The following is a 20,497-nucleotide window of genomic DNA, read 5'->3' on the forward strand; positions in this document are numbered from 1 at the left end:
GCACCACCCGGCAAAAGCTGTGGAGAGCAATAGAGCTCAAGGAATGACACCGATATGCAGTCGAGTTATGGCTTAAATTTAGCTGAAAGGCAGGCTTTGATTTGAGCAAAAACTGAACCAAGAAACATCAATAATTTCTAGACTGGAAACCATCAATGGACGAGTAATACTGGCACGCATTTCCATGATGCTGTACTCGTAATTTACGAAACTTTTTAACTTGCAGACTTTGTGAAGTGCCTCCATGGTGGGTTATATTGTTTCTGGGTTCCGTAGTATTCATTCAGGGCAGCTCGCCTTTATCATTATGGTCGTAAAGAGCACGCGCCCCTTCCGCTCATTATTCTACTTAAACTTTGATGAGTCTCGGCGCTTTGTTGTTTCTGCCTGGGTTTTCACTGTATTTTAATTGGCTTTTTATTGATTCGACTGTGAAATAAATGTACTTCCGGGGCCAATTGAGAGAGCTCCAAAGGCTTGTGAATATTCGAGTGAGGGCGGTCTGTGGCGGAAATTATGCCAACTTTTGCTTGGCTTTTTTATGGAAGTCAATGAACGGGTCTGGCCTGGCTACCTGCAGTAGAGTAAAATAATTACTCGGTCAAGAAGTTCCAATTGATAAGGGGAGAAATGCTATTACGTATCCTTACATAAGGGAAGCTAACACTATTCTATGGTCCAGCTGATTGAGAATCATGTTATGCGAATGGAACCTTTGTCACTGAGACAGTACAACAGTACAACAGTACAGTTAAGCTAATGAGCTTTTTCACTAGAAGCGAGAGAGAGCGAAAGAAGCGATAGAAAGAGAGCGTTGGATCAGGTAGCTAGCGGCTGTTGCTGGATGGATGCAGAGAAAGAGCGCGAGAGAGCTGCAGCAATGAAGAAGGCGGGATAGATAGACGAGAGAACGGCCGCTGCCATGCGTAAGCATACATGCATCTGTACATACATACATACATCTATACATGTGCATTTATTCTATAAATAGATGTACAGTGAGCAGTGCAAATAAAAGAGAATAAATGTGGCTTTTCGTTGTTGTGCTCCACTACTTACATATGTTTGAGCTGATTTAGAAGATTCTGGCTTCGATGCAAGTCGAAAACTTTGAAGGGAAATATTAGGTTCCGAGAGTTGATATCTTAACCTGTTTTTGTTTTAACTTTTAGTAATGGTATGTATTTATCGAAGAGTTCACAAATTGGAAAAAGTCGCTGCACCAATGGGAATATTATTTGCGCCACGAAGGAGTGACTGGGGAAACAAGCTCATTAAAAAGAAATGTTTTCACCAACCAACTTCAAAGTTGACTTTCGAGAAAACTCTCCTAGAACAGAGAATGCAGAAAAGTTTACTTAAGCTGGGAAGAAGGAGAAGGAATGGCAGAGCTTCAGCGGAAGGCAAACAATTGTCATGAGACGCACAATGAGGACACAGATCAAAGTCAGGCGAACAGACACGAGTCTCCCCTCTTTTCCTAGGGAACGCAGCAGAACTCATTTTGAAAAATTACAATTACAATCAGAATGAAAGGCCAGCAACACCTGTGTCAACAGACCAGAGACCCCCAAGTGACCAGGGGCGGCTCTCCCACTGGCTGGTGTGCCTCGGAGCTCGAACAATCAATCATGCTTGCAGTCCGATTCTAATCCTAGAGCCAAATGAAGGCTCCGCCTTCTAGCTGGCAGGTCCCCCAGGGATGGCAGAGTCATTTTGTGTGGAGGCCAACAATTAATAAATTGAGCTTAATTAAATAAGTGCCAACATTTTGCAGGAGCTGGGACACAAAGGCCCGTTGACGTTGCCTGTGACGTTGCCGTTGCCGTTACCGTTGCTGCCACCTCTTGCACAGGCGAATGCAAATCATTTTAATGCGTTTAATTAAAAGGAGGAGGCAGCGCACAACTTTTCCTGCCTTTTCCGCCTCAAAAGAAAAGCGAAAAGTTGGAAATCATATTTACCCCCAGCCTCCTCAGAAACGGCTGCTAATGGAGTAAAGTGAGAGCACACACATCAGGACCCAAGCAAATTGAGTGCTAATTAAATTAAAAACGAAGTAAAAATAGTTTCACAAAAGTCAGCCCAGCCCTCTGTGCCGTCTCCCTCGCTTGTTTCTCGACATCCCCCCTCTGCCTCTTCCTCGATCTTGTTCCACTTATTTTCGTGTAAATGAGCTCGAACTTGTTTTGCCAACGGTTAATGTGTTCAAGCTACACAAGGAGCCCGTAGGCAGAGAAGGAGGCAACGGCAAGGCTGCATACATGCTCGAGCGAACACTGCACAACAATTTTTCTAGTTTTGGTACGACACTAATACACATGTGGATTTTGGTAGAGGAGAGGAATTCTGTTTCTGTGGAAGACGTTCATACTTATATTTTAGTCGTGCTAGAAGCTCCATACAATAAAGGTAAACTTCTGATCTTCTACGTCCTTTGTTATGAAGTACATATTATGAAAGCTGCTCCCGACATCCCCCTCTTCCCCTGCCACTGACCCGATCTTGTTCTATTTCTTTTCGTCCCAAGGCGGAGGCGCAGGCAAAGACAAGGCTGCATACATGTTCGATCGAGCACAGCACAACAATTTTACTAGTTTTATTACAACACTAATCCACATGTGGCTCTTGGTGGAGAAAATGGAATCTGTTTCTGCGGAAGGTCTTCATACGGACAGAATGGTTTTAATAGCTCTAATAACGTACACTGGAACACCGTAAAACCATTTGTAATCGCGCCCATTTTCGTGCAGTGTGTTTTAAGCCATTCAAATCCGTTGCTGAGGAAAAACAATTGCAAATTAGATATGCGCATATGTTTGTGCAAATGGCAAACAACTTAAAAACCCAAAACAGGAAAGAAACGCCGAGAGCAAGCCCCCAAAAACAGGGGAGGACAAGGCATATCCTGCCCCAGCTGAAGCTGAGGCTCCGCCACAAGGGCAACCACGGAGCTGAAGTGATTGCAAACAGGATGAAAGTGCAGCCAGGACAAAGAAACCAACAAACTGAATCGCTCGGCTCGAGCCGGAGCGGTAGGTCGCAAGGGGCAGCCAGAACGGAAAACGGAAGTGCAAGGAGCTGCACAAGACACTGCACAGAGCCACAACCACCAGCAGCAGCCTCCTCTGTTGCAGTCAAGGAGCAAGCGGGCTAATGCCAACTGGATCCGTAGCTGGTTCTCGGCTGTGCCGAGTGCCGAGTGCCGGCTGGCGTCTTGTAGGAGCAGCATCAGCCGTGGCCTGAAGCGTGCTTGAGATGCAAAGTAAATGCAAAACCACAGCAAATTATGTTGAGAGGGAGTCGGAAGCTGTTCGGAGCATCGACTCGGGCAGACAGAGAAGGAGTGGCAGCCCTCTGTGGGAGCCGCTCAAGTGATTTTCCCAGAGTGGAGTAGAAGCCTCGAGCAGGTGTCTGTTTAACCATTATGTTTAGTTGCAGGCAATTTGTTCTTGGCCGTGTTGCCAAGGTAAACTATTTTTCTCCAAGTTCCACTCTGCGGCTGCTGCCTGAACAACACTCTCCAACAAAGTGCTGCGAAATCCATCAAGAGATTAAAGAGTGCATCGAAGGAGCGACTCAATCTAAGGTAACTTTATTGATAAATCAAATGCAGAATGTGGTTGCAGCTCAGAGCTCATCGTGGAGCAACGTATAGCGATGCTTGGACGGACCCAGCTCCTTGAAGGTGGACACGGGCCTGGGTGGATTCTGTTCATCTCTGGGTGGATTCTGTTCAATTATCTTACGATCCACAACGGTTTGGTTGCTGCTAAAATCCTGCATGAACTGCTGGAGCCTGCCCGGTATGTACATGTCGGAGAATTTTGTGAACGGATACATAAATTTGAGCGAATCGATGGCTATGATGGGCAAGTTCTTGGCGCTCAGGCCCATGTGCTTCACGGAGTGCTCGAACTTCCAGCCATCCACGGTAACAAAGTTGAACTTGCTCCGTTGATCGGAGAGCTGCATTTCCACAATCGCCTTGAAGTCCTTAATGGAGACGTCGTCCTCGGGCAGGTGGAAGAGCAGCAGCAGCGGCAGCCTCTCCTCGATCAACTCCTCCACATTCGCAAAGTTCACCGCCCGCACCAGAGGCACACACTTGGCCAATGTCCAAGGCTCTACTTGCGCGGGATCCTCGAGACTTCCAGCATAGAATTCATCCTGTCCGTGTGTGCGGGCGACGTCCGGACGGAACACCAGAGCGGGAAGCTGCCTGGGGATTGCTCCCTTGTGCTCCAGATCCGGATCCAGATCGTCTCCGATGTGCAAATAGAAGTCGCAGTCATTTTTGAAGCGATCAGCCATCATTTGGAAGATCCCATAAGCCGGATTCTCAGTGTCCGCAATGTAAGCGATGACGGCACGCCTTTTAGGATCTATCTCGGCTAGATCCTCCGAATTATTGAACTCGACAATTGCAGACCGCAGCTGAGACTTAACATATTTCACCAGCGCCTCGCTCGTCCTCAAACCTCGATACTCCCGGCGCACCGGTTGGCCCCTGTAGAACAGCCGCAGCGTGGGGAACTTTTGTATATCATGGAGATCAGCTAGAGCCACCTCCTTGACGCAATCCACGCGTCCCAGCTGCACTTTGCCCGGCTCTGGGAACTCCAGCTTCAGCTGCGTGGCAGCGTGCTCGAAAACGGGCGCCAAGCGCTTGCTGAAGTGGCACCAATCCGCATAGAAGTTGAGGAACAGCACTTCGTTCGAGGACAGCGTGCTGTTGATGTTCGCCGCGCTGATTTGGGTCACATTCGAGATGCCAGCGGGAGATGGCACCAACTCCGCCTGCTCCAGTGTGTGCCAGAGGAGCTGCAAGAGCAGCAAGCCGGCAACGTATAATTTCATTTTCGTATTTCTATGATAAGTGACAAACCGAGTTGTTAGATAACTTTAAATATTTGTTGTATATTCTGGGAGGCTGCTTTGTTACTCCTTTCTGTGAGTCATTAAAGGCTTTAAGCATCGGCCAAATGTCTAACGAAAACAGACAAACAGCAGCCTTCCGTCGGCCCACTCCGATAATCGTTTTGGAGCGGGTTGGCAAAGGGCTAAGCAAATATTTGCACCGGCAACCTCGCAAATGAGCTTCGAGCCCCACAAGACAGAAGGCACACAGAACAGCAGCTGTGGACGGATGGATCAAGGGCAGAGACCAATGTCGTTGTCGTTGTCGTTGTCCTTGTCGTTGGCATTTCAAAAGGACCCATGCTCTGGCGGAAACGGAAACAACAACTTTCCCGCACTCCAGCGCACTCCGGCGGTGTTGGGTGATGGAGGGGCGGAGCCCAGTCGTGGCTGCCGTTTAATGACATTTTTGCGCCCATTTGAGCTTCCGTTGCCTTCCGTTGTTGGCCTGTCTGAATGCGCCTTCTTGTCTCCCTGACTGACTGTCGATTTCTGCAATAATTTACTTAAGAAAATGCGAAAACTCTGCCACAGCCTTGTTTATTGCATCAGTCCGGCCGAAGACGATAAAATGTGGTGAAAATCCTGGCGACAGAATCCAATAAATCGTTGTTGGCTCAGCCTCTCCTGCCCGTCGATATTTTCTCTGACCTTCACAGCTCCTGCCCCCGGGGCAGCCAACCCAGAGGCTGGTATTTGCTTCCTTTTGTCTGCTGCTTGGCTTTTTGCAAAGGGTTTAATTGTCCTTTTTGTCCGCCCATTGGTTGACATAGGTGGGACGGCAGGACCTTCCCATATGCCCGCTCGTATTATGAATGGCTTGGCTGGGGCATTAAATATATTTTTTGGGGGTTAGGCAACAACAAGCGTGTTAATTAACTTGTGTAAATCCTTCGCTGATAGACTCACGAAAGGACTGGAGGCTGTACATTTAAGCTGTTCAGAATGGAAGTGGGATTGTGAGGGTTGTCTCTGATCTAATTGAGCTGAACTCTTTGGGAGTCGTTGAAGAGCGGATTATGCTTGACTTATGGCAAAAACATGGCTAAATCTATCCACAATAAGTGCCAAAAGGATAACCAACCCATTTTCTTTGATATGGAAATTCCTTTCCTCACCTTCGCTCCGTCTTGCTGGCTTTGCATAAACCATTTCTGGCTGGCCAATAAATCCATAAACTGCAAATCTCAATAATGCGAGGCGCAGCCATTAAAAGTCAATGGGAAGCTGAGCGGAAAAGGAGCTTGTCAAAGCGTCCGCATAATTCAACCGGGAACGCCATCTCCTCCGACTAAACGCCCACTCGCGGGTCCTTCTGCTCCTTCCAGTATCCCTGCTCTGAGCGCATAACTCCCGCGCTCTGCCCGCGACATCAGATTGAATTTTCGCTATGAATGCGACTTTTTGCTGATGATAGATGCATTTGGGCGCCAGGCGATTTGTTGCTCATTCCTTGGCGCACTGCGAATACGACAATTTATGCGACTTTGTAATGCAATTCATAAGCTGCGCTGCACCCAGTTATGCGCGATTTATTGTTGTGCCAAGTGGCCAATGGGGGCACAGCGAGATATTGTCCAACCAATGCATTCGAAATTCGAGATTCTTTGGCGGAAAACTGCTTTATATGATAATGCAAGGAATTGGTGCTCTGGCGGCATACAAAGCCACGAATAAGTAGCGATAATACTTAATGGAAAATATTACGAACGTAAATAGATCATTCCTTCAGCATCCTTTCAGCTCGCTTGGTGCTGCATTTCATGACTGCTGCAGGTTTAATTGTTGGGTTGGCACTGCCTCTGTCTGTGCCTGCTCATGCTTCAGTTGCTGTTTGCTCAGTCATTTACCCTGGCGACTGTCTGTGTTGACAGCCGTCGGCGTCGCTAAACGCCTCACTTGGCATTTCAGTGGAGCGTGGGGCATGGCATGGGATGGGATTGTGGAGCGGAGCATTAAAACAATTTTGTTAATTAAGTAGGAAAAATTGTTAGTTTATTTACCAGTCAACTTTGCCAGTGCCAAACACCTCACAGTCCTACGTTTTTTCCTCTGCCCACTGGCTTTTACTCCGGCAAGTTTTAGAGTTTGCTTAAAATTCTCTAGTGCACAATTAATTAGTAAAGTTGGGCCAAAGGAAAAGCAAAAACAAAAGCGCAAGCAGTTTTCCACTCTCTCTCTCTCTCTCTCTCTCTCTCTTGCTGGAATTTATGGTTCATTTTGATTAGAGCCGTGGAAAAGCATCGCTGGGTGGCGTCTGTTCTAAACTACGAAGAAAACTGTAAGTGGCCTAAGCTTTTCCTGATTGTGTTCTCAAGGAAACGGAAAATTGATTGGCACTTGCATAAGCACCAAAGGCGATTCAGTAGCTTTTTCTACTTAATGGCATTTTCCTTCGATTTTGCGCTAATACAATTAAATTAAATTGTAATTGGATTCAACTATGCATTGAAATGGTTGGATCATTGGAAACAGAAACAGCAAATGAAAGGAACATTGGAAAGAGAAAATGGCAAGCTGGGCGGGGGTGAGAAATCGCAAATCAAATATTTAAGCAAAGTTTTAAAGTTTTGAAGCAGGCAGTAAGCGTCAGCGCTAAGTCCAGCCAGCTTCATGGCGGACAGCTTTTGTCAGAGTGTTCATTCGAATATTCGATATCACATCTAGTCTCTAGTCAACACTGCCATCGAAGGCGCTAATTTGAAATGTGTTAAACTTAAAATAAGTTTCAGTGCCAATTGTGAGCACAAATAGGCGGTTGTCCTTTAAAAAAACATCAAATGCGGTACTTAAACCTGTAATTAATATAAATAGTAAATTTAGTGGGTATACAATATACGCTCTACGAGCAGTAAAGTAGTCAAAAAATCATTAGACGTTACGCCTCATAACGCATCAAAATTTACACGAAACTTTGCTGAAAATGGGCTTAAAATGAACATGCGAAATTAAACTTAAATTGGTTATGGTTTACTTCTTTTCAAATTGAGTAATTTGTAAAAGAAAGATCCAAAAAATTTGTTTGTTCTCTCTGTTGCAAATGATATTGAAAATTGCAGCAAATTTGCCAATAAAATTTGCTTGGTGCCAAGTCCAATTATAAAGATGCAAAAAGTAATTATAGTTGCCTGGCATTAAAGCAATTGGATGACATTCAGTAATAAACAAACAAAAACTAGCTCAGTATCACTTGCAGCCACAGGGAAATTGTTATGCAATCCCCACCTTGCTGCATTAACAATGGCCAGATGAATGCACCAAGCAAAAACAACAACCACAATTGAGGTGGAAAATGTTAAAGCAGATTGGCTGAAATCTGCAATCATGACAGACAAAAGAAAACGCCAACGAAAAGGTGGGTGTAAGAGTAGAAAATGACGAATCTTTGATACGCTTTCCATGGCTTTTCAGCTGGTTTCTCCATCTTCATAAGAAATAATATTGTAATCCATTTACCCGTCTTCAAAAAGAGTAGAGACAGAGTCTCAGAAATGGAAAAAAACGAAAACAATTGCGGTGCTCTCCGTTTTTCTTCTCACTGCACCTCACAGTTTTCGTTTTCGTTTTCAATTGCATTTGCATTTTCCTGGCCATATATCAAACCCGTAAATGTGTGGCTGCCTCTTGCCTATTTGACTTTAGCCTCGTTTTGCGGTGTTATAAGGCCAACGATCTCATTATATTCAATCAGCTGTTTCAGCCGGCCACAACATTGTTTGCTCACGTTACAGGTGCTTGGAAAAATGTTCCCACAAGATAACAATACCTTAAAATAATAAAATGTATTCCTTAACAATGCATTTCCGCTGCACCAAGATCAATGGCACAACTTTCAGCAGAGCTTTCGATTCATTACATTTAAGTATTTCTGTGTGTGTTGTCCGTGTCTCGTTTTATTGGGCTAAAAGCTCCGCCTGCAAGTCTTCGCATTCTTGGCGCCTGTGCATGGATGAACTGCTGGAGCCTGCAGGTGTCCAAGTGTTGCAATTCAAACGCCAATTAATGATATTGAGGAATTGTGAAACCCATTGAAATCTGTCGTCGCTAATAAAACACAACGAGAAATTTGTTGTAGAAAGTTTGGGCTGAAAAAAAATCAACTGAGAAAAATTATATTTAACTTTAAATAAAAACCAATAAAACTTTAATATAATTCTTATCAGAATAGGGAACTGGAGTTTATGGAGAATATTTCTGCGGCTAATTTGATGTATCAATGGCCAAAGATGATTGAATTACTTTTATTTTCGTTTTGGTCTCTGATGTTTTGCTGAGTGTATCGAAGCCTGGTAGGCAATGGGATGGAAATCGAGGCTACACGCAACATTTCTGCACATGATGCCGAAGTCTGTAGACAAACAAAATCTAACTCCCCACAAACCAATGTCACACAGCAGCCGGGTCGGGTCGGGTTCGTGAGTGCCATTTTCGGCAGTTTTTCAACCGTTTGTTTCTTGCAGCTTTTAAAAAGCTCTCCGCAAAGCTAGTGCGGCAGTCAATTAGAAGCCTTCCATTTAACCCGATGTGTCTCTGTTTCGTACGTGACTTAAATGCGAACTTCGTGCGACTAAAGTAATGGCCAGCCTTATCACGGTTCTGCTGTCTTTACTTTCCCTGAATCCACTCGCAGACGCATGTAAGTGAGGATGATCGCGCCACCGATAAGGAGTGTGATTTGTGTGCATAAATAAACAGCAAGTGTTGTGTCCGCGATTTCTTTTTGTAGCCAAATATCATATGGAGGCGTTGCAGTTCTTCTTACGCAATGGCAACTTCGATTTAAATCCATTCAACTGTCATGTCTGGCCATGGGAAACGTGTCCCAAGCGGTATATAGGATTCCAATTGTTTACCAGGTGAGGTCCAACTGCAATTGAAGTCGTGTAATTTTTGCTAAATATTAAGCGGAGAAACAAAAATCCAACTTCAAACTCAAACGTAGGCATGAAGAAATTAGCAGTGAAAAAAGTAACTTTAACTTAATATTTATCAGTGCATTTTCGATCGCATAAGAAGCATTTACTACTTTCGGAATCATGTAGACCCCATGCCTCGACGTTGACTAACATTGACCAGCGACTAAGCGAAAAACACTTTCCCGTCTTTCACTTCTCTGTGCTCATGTAAGGCATCAGGTCGATGTGGAGGCCAAAAAGCCATTCATTTATATCGAACGGCTGTGCAAAAAGATTTGGACATGGATAAACATTTTGCAACTATGTAGAAATAATGTCAAATGCGAGAATTCGCATTGCCACTCTGGGGGCATATTATGTAAATTGAAACAAGGGCGAATTACGATCCGCAGACACCATGAAGGAGGCAATGGCATTGAGTTGGAAAGGCAGATAAAACCATCAATTTTCCGATGGTAACTCATAATCAAAGTCAGTGCAGCGTTGCGTGTGCCGTGGATTTTCATTGCTTAGACGTCGCACTGCAGACAGCCGGCCGCAACAAGATCCCGAAGTCGTTCACGTTGCGAGGCAAAGTCAAGGCAAAGCCAACCAGCGGCGGCAGAGCAGCCAGCAGCCAGCCAGCCCCCTTGGCCAGTTTTTGCCGTTGTGCCGCCGCAGACTGCATTTTCCCTGTTCGCGTTTTTCGCGCTTCGCATTCGCAGCGCCGCGCGCGAATGTGCAAGACGTTGTCCAATGTGGCCGCGACACAATCAAAAATATATTCAGTTCAATGTAAAGGATTGTGATGAAATGGAACGAAGAGAGAAAATGGATATCGACGATCAACATATGTGATCTGAGTGCAACTTTCCGATGAGTGAATAATTTATGCGGAAAATGTCGAGTGGAATCTGGTTTAGATAAAGAAAAGTACAAGTGGAAAAAGGAAACAACAAAATTCAATTGAATTCAGGCCTTAGTAACAAATATTAATTAATAACCTTTTAAAAATAATTGAAAGTTCAATAATTACCATAAAAAATAAAGTTATACTTCAACGTGGATAAACAAAGTGAAAGCAAAATTGCAAAAACAAAACGTGAATTATTTATAACCCGGACAACAGATATCTGAATGCAATTTCATTTACAAAAAAAAATCCTTAAATATAAATAATTAATTCGCGGTTCCACTGCAGCTAAAAATGAATTATCTTGTTGTGGTTTGCTTTTTAACACTAATTACCAAAGGTACTACCTACCCGTATAGTTGTGGGAAAATTCAAAAATGAAATGAGAAACATATTTCAGATGTCCAAGCATTGCTGATAAACCAAATGGACTGGAAGAACCTCCTGAACAGCGGCGCCCTGGACCTGAATGTCTTGCGCTGCTTCCTGCGCGACAAGAACTTCTGCCCCAGTCCCCATATCGAGCATCGTCTGTTTGCGCCGTAAGTTGAGGGGGTGTGCTGAGGATGTCCCGTACTGTGTGACGGGAGAAAGCTAAGTCAGGTGTTAGGCAACTTGCTTTCATCTGCTCGCTCGGGTTAGTGTGTCAACGCCCAAAAATACAGAGTTGTGTGACAAGAAGGATATGGCTGGCGAATACCAAAAAATAAGAGTGCAATTATTGGGTTGTAGCAACTTGTTTCGCCAAACCGGACGCTGACCCACTAAGCAGAGATGCTCCGAGCTATACAAGGCATGAATCACCGCTGCACTGGCCGCTAAACGTGCTCGATGGTGGCATCAATTGGAGTTAATAAGTGACAAATAAACTGTTTAACAAACGACGGACAAAGTCGTTCGACTCGTCTGGGTTCCCACTCTGCCCCAGACAACTCCCGCTCACCAGCTCCAGTCGAGAGATGTGCACCTGGCATCACCATGTTCGGAGAACCGTAGCGGCATTAAATGCTCGGGAAGATTACACGATGAGCACCGCTTAAGGGAGTTCAGTCGATTAATGATAATTGTGTAACACAAACGGGATATTGACTTTTCACTCAATTTCATGGTACGCAGACACCGTTACAATACACCATAGCGGCCAGTGTCGCGGCTGATGAACGCAGTTCACAACGAACCAAAACGGAACCATAACAGTCAACACTGAATGTCGCGAAATAAAAGCTTCAAGAGTGTTAGTAACCGTTGATTCCAAACGCTAGATTTTAGGGAAGATATTAATTGTTTAATTGGATCTATTAGTGATCTTGTTTAGTCATTATATTGATAATCTTAATGAAATGTTGCACATTTTAGAGGAATAAGATACACAGAAAGAAAGCAATAGCAGGCACTACGAGTAACTCCCAACATACTTTGTCGCTGATGTGTGACAATCTGCAAAGTTACATGATTAACCAATTCGCTTCCGTCTGTCTTTCAGCAATGGGCCACGGCGAGGAGTGGCTTTGAATGTAAAAACTCCAACGAGTCTCTACCAGGGTGGCTTCGGCAAGCATCGGGAAACGGTCTTTATTATTCACGGCTTCAATGGAACAGCCATCGATGTACACCTGCAGTTCCTGAGGGATGGTTAGTGACGTGACCATTGACACTGAACACTCTGATTTATCTCCTTGTCATTCTGCAGCATATTTATCGCGTGACTTCAACGTGATAACCGTGGACTGGCGGCCCTTGACGCGATATCCCTGTTACCTTCACTCTCTGATCAACACCAGACTGACGGCGCAGTGCACAGCCCAGATCTATGCATTTCTCACCCATTATGGCGCCGTGAGAGAGAAAATTACCTGCGTGGGACACTCGTTGGGTGCCCACATCTGTGGCATGATTAGCAATCACTTGACAAAGAAACAATATCGCATAATCGGACTGGATCCGGCTCGTCCACTGATCGAGCGAAAGAAGAGCAACACATTTCGATTGTCCCGCGATGATGCGAGTGTCATACAAGTTCTGCACACAAATGCCGGATACCTCGGCCAGGAGGACAACACGGGACACCTCAACTACTGCGTCAACGGTGGACGTGTTCAACCGTACTGCAAGGGAAATCCAATCAGTAAGAAATTACAATATGATAGTCTTGTTGGTACAAATTTCTTACTTTGCCACAGGACAATACCGCTGCTCGCATTTCCTGAGCATTTGCTACCTGGCCTCGGCCACTTACAAGCACAACAAGTTCGCGGGCGTTCCCTGCCCCAATGGGTGTCTGCATCTCAGCGGGCCCAAGCGTTTGCCAGTCAGCAGTAAGGCGAATCCATTCGAGTTTGTCTCCATTCTGCGGGAGTACCATATAGGCAACGATGCCCCGGACGAGTAAGTGTAGATTTAACTGCTAAATACAAATACAAATATACAAAATCTCATTATTCAAGCGCCCGCGGCTGCATTTGCATAGATGTGCCGTACGCCAAACACTGCCCCTTCACAGATATGTAGGAGGAGCTGGTCACTAAGTAGGTTTTAACTGTAAATCATAGCTGTTGGCAATAAATTGAAGTACAAAGTATTCTTTTGGCGCTTTAGTAGGTACATCTGGTTATTTATTTGGCGTGCGGGGGTTAAGTACGTTTGCCTGCTCGGTATATTTACAGTATATTTTGAAAATTAAACGGTATATTTCGGTATATTTCCGAGGGCCTGTATATTTTATCGATAATTCCGCTATCACAGCGGACCCAACACATTTACAGAAAAATAAAAGAAAACAAAAAACAAAAAAACCTGCAAACATGGGATGCGACGGTGGAACTATTCCTAGACGCGACGAGCTGGTACGCGTCAAGCAAAAGCCAGAACAGGTAACCCACAACACATAACATTAGCAACAAGTTGAATTGCTAAAATTTAATTGCGTTTTTCGCAGAAAGACAAAGACGCTGAGCGAGAGTTTCGCTGGCTGCACTGCACCCTGACACAGCAGCGTCTGCAGGAGCCCATAGTCATGTGCGGCATGGGCAGATTGTACTCAAAGCAGAGCCTCATCGAGCGGCTGCTGGAGAAGGAGAAAATGCCCGAAATGTCGGTGCATGTGAAGAGCCTCAAGGACATTAAAACTCTGCAATTGACCCCCAATCCCGCATTCACTGAAGAGGACAAGACCGAAGGACTACTAGACACGCGTCATGCTCCGTATATCTGCAAGCTGATTGGGCTGGAGATGTCAGGAAAGTTTCGATTCGTTGCTCTGTGGACCTGTGGCTGTGTGGTGTCCGAGCGGGCCCTGAAACAGATTAAAGGCAACTCGGCCAGCACTTGCCCTTTGTGCCAGACCCCCTACAGTGTCGAGGACATAGTCGTGCTGAACGGCAACGAAGAAGATCTGGAACTGATGAAAGTCAAAATGGAAATGCGGGCAGCCAAGAGGAAGTCGTCGAAAAAAGACAAAAAGGAGGCCAAGAAGCTGGAGATCAAAACGGAGACCGACGAGCCTTGTGCTTCCACAACAGTGGAAGAAGCGAAGCCTGAAACCAGCACGAAAGTCAAGGGAGTCACCAGTCACAAGCGCCTGGGTGCCGTGAACGCCATGCAGGATCCCGAACTCAAGCGATTGAAGAACGATTTCAGCGTGGCCAAAGACCCCAAGGCCAGCGATGTCTACAAATCTCTGTTTACCTCACACAAAACAGAGAAGGAGCAAGAGCGTGCCCACTGGGTTACCTACAATCCATTCTACAATTAGTTTAATCAAATATATGTCCAAGTTCACTGTCAGTTAACAATCACTTTGGGGACTACTCTCTAACCATTTGATAGGCTAAAACTAAACACGAAACGTCTCCCAAAAATGTATCGTTCTGCTTATCAGAAAGGTTTTCTCACAGTGCTCTACAGCGTGGGCAGCTCACCGCTGGAGAAGTGGTCTTCCTATGTGAGTATGAGTATCCCGGATTATCGCATCCTAATGCCCAACCGCCCCGCTAGACCAAAAATGGTTACATAAAGCGTATCTACGATGAGGACATCAAGTCACTGGTGCTGGAGATAATGGGTTCCAATGTGTCCACCACATTCATCCACTGCCCCAGTGAGTGCAAGGAGCAGCTCGGCATCAAGCTGCCCTTTTTGGTGCTTCTCATTAAGAATATGCACAAATACTTTTGCTTCGAAGTTAAGGTTCGTTTTGCCCGATAAAATATCCGCATGTAGCCTCCCCAAAACTTCCTCTGGCAGATTCAAGATGATCAACGTTTCATGCGCCGCTTTCGTGTGTCGAATTTCCAGAGCAAGACTTCCATCAAGCCATTCTGCACAGCCATGCCGATGGGCATGTCGCCTGGCTGGAACCAGATACAATTCAATCTCGCTGATTTCACGCGACGCGCCTATGGCTCCAACTATCTGGAGACCGTATCGCTGCAGATACACGCCAATGTGCGCATTCGTCGCGTATATTTCACTGACAAGCTCTACGCGGAGGCAGAGCTTCCCAATGAGTACCGCCTGTTGGGCAAGCCCAAGGATTTGAAGAAGCCGGAGAAGCAGTTTAAGGTGCCACCCACCGCTCGTCCCCCATCGCCTCTGAATACAGCACGTGGTGAAGGAGCTGTGAAGGCAAAGAAGCCCGAGGCGGTGGTGCAGGAATCGGAGCCAGAGGCTGCTCCAGAGATCAAGAAGGAACCATCGCTTTCCATCTCAGTGGGCGTGGCCTCGGCCACGGCTGCTGCGGAACCTTCGGTTGCAGCCGATGAGCCTCCCACACAGACCGAAGCCACTGAGGAGGCTTACTACTAACATTTTATTTAAGTTTGAGTTTGTTTTTAAATGTTAATTATGCAGCAGCGCAGGGGCGGGGGGCAGTACACTATTTACACATAATAAATTCTCAGTCGTAGATAGATAAAATGGTACATATATTTTAACCAAATTCTACACTAAAAGCAAACAAAATTTTCTTTGTTATATTAGAAATTTGCTAAGAAATCTAAATGGGAAGTTGGGAAACAACCTCCTTCATTCACTTTGTTCTGAGGCTGCAACGATGCTCAGCATATCGGCATCGATGTTCTTCAGTGCATTGTGGTACTCTGTGATCTCGAGCGCCTCCCATTCCGCTTTGAAGGCTGCCTTGGGGTCCTGCGGCATGGTCATGGCAGCGCCAGTCATGGCATCGGCCTGTGCCTGAGTCTGATCCGCGTGGTTGTTCTCGCCCAGAACCAATGTGTAGATGGAGCGCAGACCGAATACGTTGAGGAAGTACCAGGAGGCGGATGAAACCCAGGCAGCATCCAGCGAGGCTAACTCGACTCCACGTTGCAGCATTGGCTTGAAGCGCAAGGTTAAGGGAAATGGCACCTTGGTGGTCACGAAACCGGAGAACATCCAGTTAATCCATCCACCGATGACAACCATTGGCAATACATTGATGAAGTTTCCTTTGACCATGTCAGTCAGCATGGCTGATGAGTTCTGGGCCACTGGCGCACGCTTCTGGGTCTTGAAGTAGCCCGTTTCCTCGCTGTTAAAGTAATTCTTCCTCATGGAGAATGACTGGGCACTCAAATATTTGCCATTTTCCCGCAGTAGGCGTGCGCGAATCATGGCTTGACTGGGAAACAACACATATGTATATTCAATTTTTCAATAGCTCTGCACTTTGCTCGCGACTCACCTGTCCTGAATTTGGGTTATTTCGGCTTTCTTTTGGGTGGATATCAGAATCGACACATAGTGGCGCACTATGCCCACCAAAAAGGTGATCAGCACAATGGGCAAGAAAACCCACACGCGAATGTCTGGGTCAATAAGCAGCTCCGTCATTATTTAATTGATTAAATTTATTTCCATTAATTTATTTTTCGGTGTAATTTTTTCGGCCTGCTGTCTGTGTGACCGCAGATTTATTGATCAAAGACCCTTCACTCCCTCTTTTGCTAAATATACCGAAAAAAAAACAAATTTGTATACCCGGTTTAGAAATACGAGATTTTTAGATTCAGTTTAATGTTACTGGCAAGCCAGTACTTTCAGGACTGAAAATATAATTTAATCGAAAACATTTATCAATTTATTAAAATGGTTGCTACTTTTAAAGACATTCTATTATTTGATTTTGTAGAAAATACGGTTTAAACAAACCGGGCCAAGGCTTAAAAGTTCAGTATGCACGAAATGCAATGTGTACGGTATAAAATGTATAAAACCATATTATTTATCCACATCGAATAAGTATATTAAATAAACACCAGTGTACACCGTAAATATCTCATCGCAATTGCATCGGTATATTTGGGGGGTTGATTACGATAGGTAAATTTACATATGGTAAGACCATATTCTGCAAGTATATTTTGACCAAGGCTACCCATTCCTTCAGGCGACGCTGGCTAAATAATTGTAATTAAAATAAGGATCGATACAGTTATGGAAGCCAAATCCGAGGCACCCATATCCCCAGCGCCCACGCCAAACGCTACCCCAGTGACGGCAGAGGCAGCCAAGGAGCAAAACTGCACCAACAATTCGCAAAATAGCTCGGCCACCGCGGCGGGAACCGGAGCGCCACTAGCGCAGGCAGCAGCAGCAGCATCTGTTCAGCAGCCAACCATTAAGAAGCCGAGCCCCAGCTCACTACCCACACGTCAGTATCTGGACCAGACGGTGGCTCCCATTCTACTCCACGGTCTGCAGGCACTCGCGCGGGAGCGTCCCACAGATCCCATACAATTCTTGGCCTCCTATTTGCTGAAGCACAGCAACGGATGTGAGGACAATGCGCCGACCACAGAAGGAAACTCCTAAGCACACAAAGCACGTGTCTCCCCCGCATCCCCTTACCGTAACATTCTTAAGCCAACAAAAATCCATAAATAAACTTTAAAAATTAGATTTACATCGCAAAAAACAAAAATTAAATCCACATTTCTAGGCAGTGAAGGGGTAGCCCCAGGGATCCTGTTTCGTATTAAGCAACTCCAGTGAAGTGTCGGCAATCTTGGCGAGCAGCTCGGCCATCTTGTGCTTGGTGTAGACCTTATACAGCTGCCGATGCTCGCTGGATATTTCATCCGCCAGGCGCACACAGCCCACAAGGTCTCCCGACTTGGACATAACTTCGTGCAGGAGCATGGTGACCTCAGGCAGGCAAAGGGAGCGCAGCTTTTCCATCTGCAACAGTCTGTTCTCCCAATTGAGCTGTGCAGCATTCTCCGGCTCCTTCGAGATAAAGGGATCCACCAGCCAACCCTTTTCCGGGAACAACAAAATATTGTACAAGGCTTCCGTGGTCTCTGTCGAAAGGGGAAAACATAAATCATTGTTTTAATTGGCTTTAAATTGAAATTGCTTACGCTTTGCCTGCTCCTTGACCTTCTGCTCCCATCTCTCCAACTCATTGCGATAGTTTTGCTCCTTTTGCTCGCTCACCAGGCGCTCCGTGAAGTTATCCTGGCTGGTAATTGCAGCGATCGAAGTCGGCTTTTGCGGAGGATTTTGGTGTCGGCGGTTCCACTCGATGAAGCTGTCAACGCCCGCAAGGTACACTTTGTAGCAAAGATATTCCTTCAAGCTGCACTCTTCGCGCGGCGGCAGATTGTCCAAGGAGCCGAAGGTGCCAGCCAGACTGGTGACCACATCGCTGGGCACCATCAGGAATGTTTTGCGCATGCACTCGATCTTGTTCGATGCCAAGTAAATGCGCATCATGGCACATGCTTGCCAGAGCACTTCGCTCCTCTGTTCCGGCAGGAAGATGAGCCACTCCAGAGCGGAGATCTTAAACTGATCCGGAGCTGATATTTCTCCTGCATGCGGTGCCCCAAACTCCCCCAGTGGATGCTGAGTGTTTCGTATATTTTCCACAGTGAGGCGCGTGATCTGCTCCAAGTCCAAGCCGGCTTGCAGCGCAGCGTCAATGGCCAGCTCCCGTGCTCGTTTCTGCTCAACTTTCTCGAGGAACTGCGAGTAGAGTTTCACTTGGAGACGGTTGGACAGAGCTGCAGCATAGTAGGCTATAAGCAGGGCATCTCCACGTGCGAGCAACGACTCCACGTAAGAGGCAATGATTTTTTCCGCATGCTTTTCGTTTTCGACACGACCAATCTGCCGCAGAAACAGAACAATGTGGGCCATAAAGCGCAGCTGGTGAGACGACAGCTGGCTGGCATCCGTCTCCAGCCAGCGCACCATGTGCTGGAGCAGTTCGCCACAAGTGTCAAGAATGAGATGACGCTGGATGATGCCCAGCTGTCCCTTGGCAAAGTCTTTCACGGACACGTCTTTGGCCACATTTAGTTCGTCGAATATTTGCTCCAGTGTCATTTTTCCGTTCCAATAGTCCTCGGGCATGTCCTGATAGCGTTTTGTGCAGCATTCCCGTATCTCCGACTCCACACGAATGTCAATTTGCACCTTGATGTGGGCCCACAACAGATCATGCCAATCGTTGTGCAGCAGCGCCTTCAACGAACTCAAGTGTCCCGCGAAGACGCCAGCTGTGGCGCGTGTGAACTCGTCGTAGCTCTTGGAATCGGCGACACGCCACGCACACCTCTTCCACACATCGCGACGAGGATTGCCCTCAATGGGTAGCTTCTCGTTGACCAGCGATCCACCCATCTCATAGTTGGGATCCTCATGGAGGCGCCACCCTTCCAGAATGGCAGCTTTCCACGTCTGGCCGTAGTGTTTGCACAACTTCAGAGCATCATCGATACGTCCTCGCCTGATGGCACCGAAAATGGCGCGGCCCAGTCTCATGTTGTCCTCCTCGTCGAGAGCGTGCAGTGAGAGCTTCTCCCTCACTGGAGCATCAGGATCCAAGCTCTTGACTATTTCGTGCTTCTTCCCAAAGGCAGCTCCTTGGAGATTCTCCAGCTGGAAGAGCGTGTTCTCCCAGGCCATCATACGGTCGTGGCAGTGTAGCAAATTCTCTGCATCCGTGCGATCGTAGCAGGCCTCCAGCCAGTCAACAACCAACTGGTACTCCCTCAGGGTGGAATTGATGGCATACAGCTGAGAGATGACCATTTTCTCGCTGCCTCCAAGAGCGGGACCTTCCTGCATTTCAAAGTCGGCTTGGTTGTCCGTCTGTAGCAATATTCGATCAAAGTAGATGCCGTGGAGCAGGCGCCAAGTGTCGATCTCCTGCTTAAGCCAACTGATGCTGGCCCGTCTGTGCGCTGCGCCCTGTTCTCCTCCCATTCCGCGCTCTATTTCCAGCTGCAGTTCCTCTACGACCTTCTTGCACGCCATGGACAAGCTGAGCAAAACCTCGAAGGTCTCCGACTCGTTGTTGTGCGCTTGCAGAATGTCAAAGAATTGTGGAAACAGGACATCCATGCGGCTCCTGCCCCGGTTCGAGTCATCGGGATCCATCAGTGTTTCACTCAATGCGGACACATTGTTTACGTTTCGCAGCGATCGGGAAAGTGTCGGTTGTAGACTAGAGCTATTTACACTCGTTCGCAGCAATCCACTACGACTCATTTGGAATAGGCTGTCGGCCATGGTCGATTGTATTTATTGTTATTTTTTTTTTACACGCTGATAAAATGCCGGGCAATTGGTGTGATAGCGGACCTATAAACCAATTATACCTAGTGACGCTCAGAAATATTCTGTAAAATATACCGTAAATATACCAAGAAAAACAATGGGAATAGCCTCACTTAACCCACTCTATTTAAACAGTTGAACGAGAGTTAAAACGCGGAAAAGAAAACTGTTTGTTAATTCGCCTTATACCTAAAATCCATCCTCT

At 46.2% G+C, this 20,497-nt stretch overlaps 7 protein-coding genes across 7 annotated transcripts; 4 read left to right on the top strand and 3 right to left on the bottom strand.

Annotated features, from left to right (window-relative positions):
* Positions 1-3,565: 3,565 nt before the first annotated feature.
* Positions 3,566-4,881, bottom strand: LOC117900417 (endoplasmic reticulum resident protein 44-like). Its single transcript, XM_034810779.1, has one exon. The coding sequence runs from the start codon at positions 4,858-4,860 to the stop codon at positions 3,631-3,633; it is 1,230 nt and encodes a 409-aa protein (XP_034666670.1). The 5' UTR covers positions 4,861-4,881; the 3' UTR covers positions 3,566-3,630.
* Positions 4,882-9,495: 4,614 nt separating this feature from the next.
* Positions 9,496-13,302, top strand: LOC117901291 (lipase member H-A). The gene is made up of 6 exons (XM_034811986.1): positions 9,496-9,556; positions 11,129-11,270; positions 12,212-12,360; positions 12,419-12,853; positions 12,909-13,113; positions 13,173-13,302. Exons 1-6 carry the CDS (start codon positions 9,496-9,498, stop codon positions 13,234-13,236), a joined length of 1,056 nt encoding a protein of 351 aa, XP_034667877.1. The 3' UTR covers positions 13,237-13,302.
* A 161-nt stretch (positions 13,303-13,463) lies between these two features.
* On the top strand, positions 13,464-14,522 carry LOC117900218 (replication termination factor 2). The gene is made up of 2 exons (XM_034810502.1): positions 13,464-13,598; positions 13,664-14,522. The coding sequence occupies exons 1-2, from the start codon at positions 13,530-13,532 to the stop codon at positions 14,477-14,479; spliced, it is 885 nt and encodes a 294-aa protein (XP_034666393.1). The 5' UTR covers positions 13,464-13,529; the 3' UTR covers positions 14,480-14,522.
* Positions 14,523-14,530: 8 nt separating this feature from the next.
* On the top strand, positions 14,531-15,602 carry LOC117900219 (cilia- and flagella-associated protein 20). The gene is made up of 3 exons (XM_034810503.1): positions 14,531-14,668; positions 14,722-14,913; positions 14,971-15,602. Exons 1-3 carry the CDS (start codon positions 14,585-14,587, stop codon positions 15,529-15,531), a joined length of 837 nt encoding a protein of 278 aa, XP_034666394.1. The 5' UTR covers positions 14,531-14,584; the 3' UTR covers positions 15,532-15,602.
* Positions 15,603-15,623: 21 nt separating this feature from the next.
* Positions 15,624-16,622, bottom strand: LOC117900220 (ER membrane protein complex subunit 3). Its single transcript, XM_034810504.1, has 2 exons — positions 16,409-16,622; positions 15,624-16,345 (listed from the first exon to the last, which is right to left on the bottom strand). Exons 1-2 carry the CDS (start codon positions 16,555-16,557, stop codon positions 15,751-15,753), a joined length of 744 nt encoding a protein of 247 aa, XP_034666395.1. The 5' UTR covers positions 16,558-16,622; the 3' UTR covers positions 15,624-15,750.
* Positions 16,623-17,071: 449 nt separating this feature from the next.
* LOC117900221 (protein dpy-30 homolog) lies at positions 17,072-17,602 on the top strand. Its single transcript, XM_034810505.1, has one exon. It carries the CDS (start codon positions 17,161-17,163, stop codon positions 17,536-17,538), a length of 378 nt encoding a protein of 125 aa, XP_034666396.1. The 5' UTR covers positions 17,072-17,160; the 3' UTR covers positions 17,539-17,602.
* Positions 17,603-17,607: 5 nt separating this feature from the next.
* On the bottom strand, positions 17,608-20,315 carry LOC117900217 (nuclear pore complex protein Nup107). The gene is made up of 2 exons (XM_034810501.1): positions 18,087-20,315; positions 17,608-18,026 (listed from the first exon to the last, which is right to left on the bottom strand). The coding sequence occupies exons 1-2, from the start codon at positions 20,242-20,244 to the stop codon at positions 17,662-17,664; spliced, it is 2,523 nt and encodes an 840-aa protein (XP_034666392.1). The 5' UTR covers positions 20,245-20,315; the 3' UTR covers positions 17,608-17,661.
* Between the last annotated feature and the right edge of the window lie 182 nt (positions 20,316-20,497).

This window comes from Drosophila subobscura, chromosome U (assembly GCF_008121235.1).
Source record: "Drosophila subobscura isolate 14011-0131.10 chromosome U, UCBerk_Dsub_1.0, whole genome shotgun sequence".
In the NCBI taxonomy this organism is placed as follows: Eukaryota; Metazoa; Arthropoda; class Insecta; order Diptera; family Drosophilidae; genus Drosophila; species Drosophila subobscura.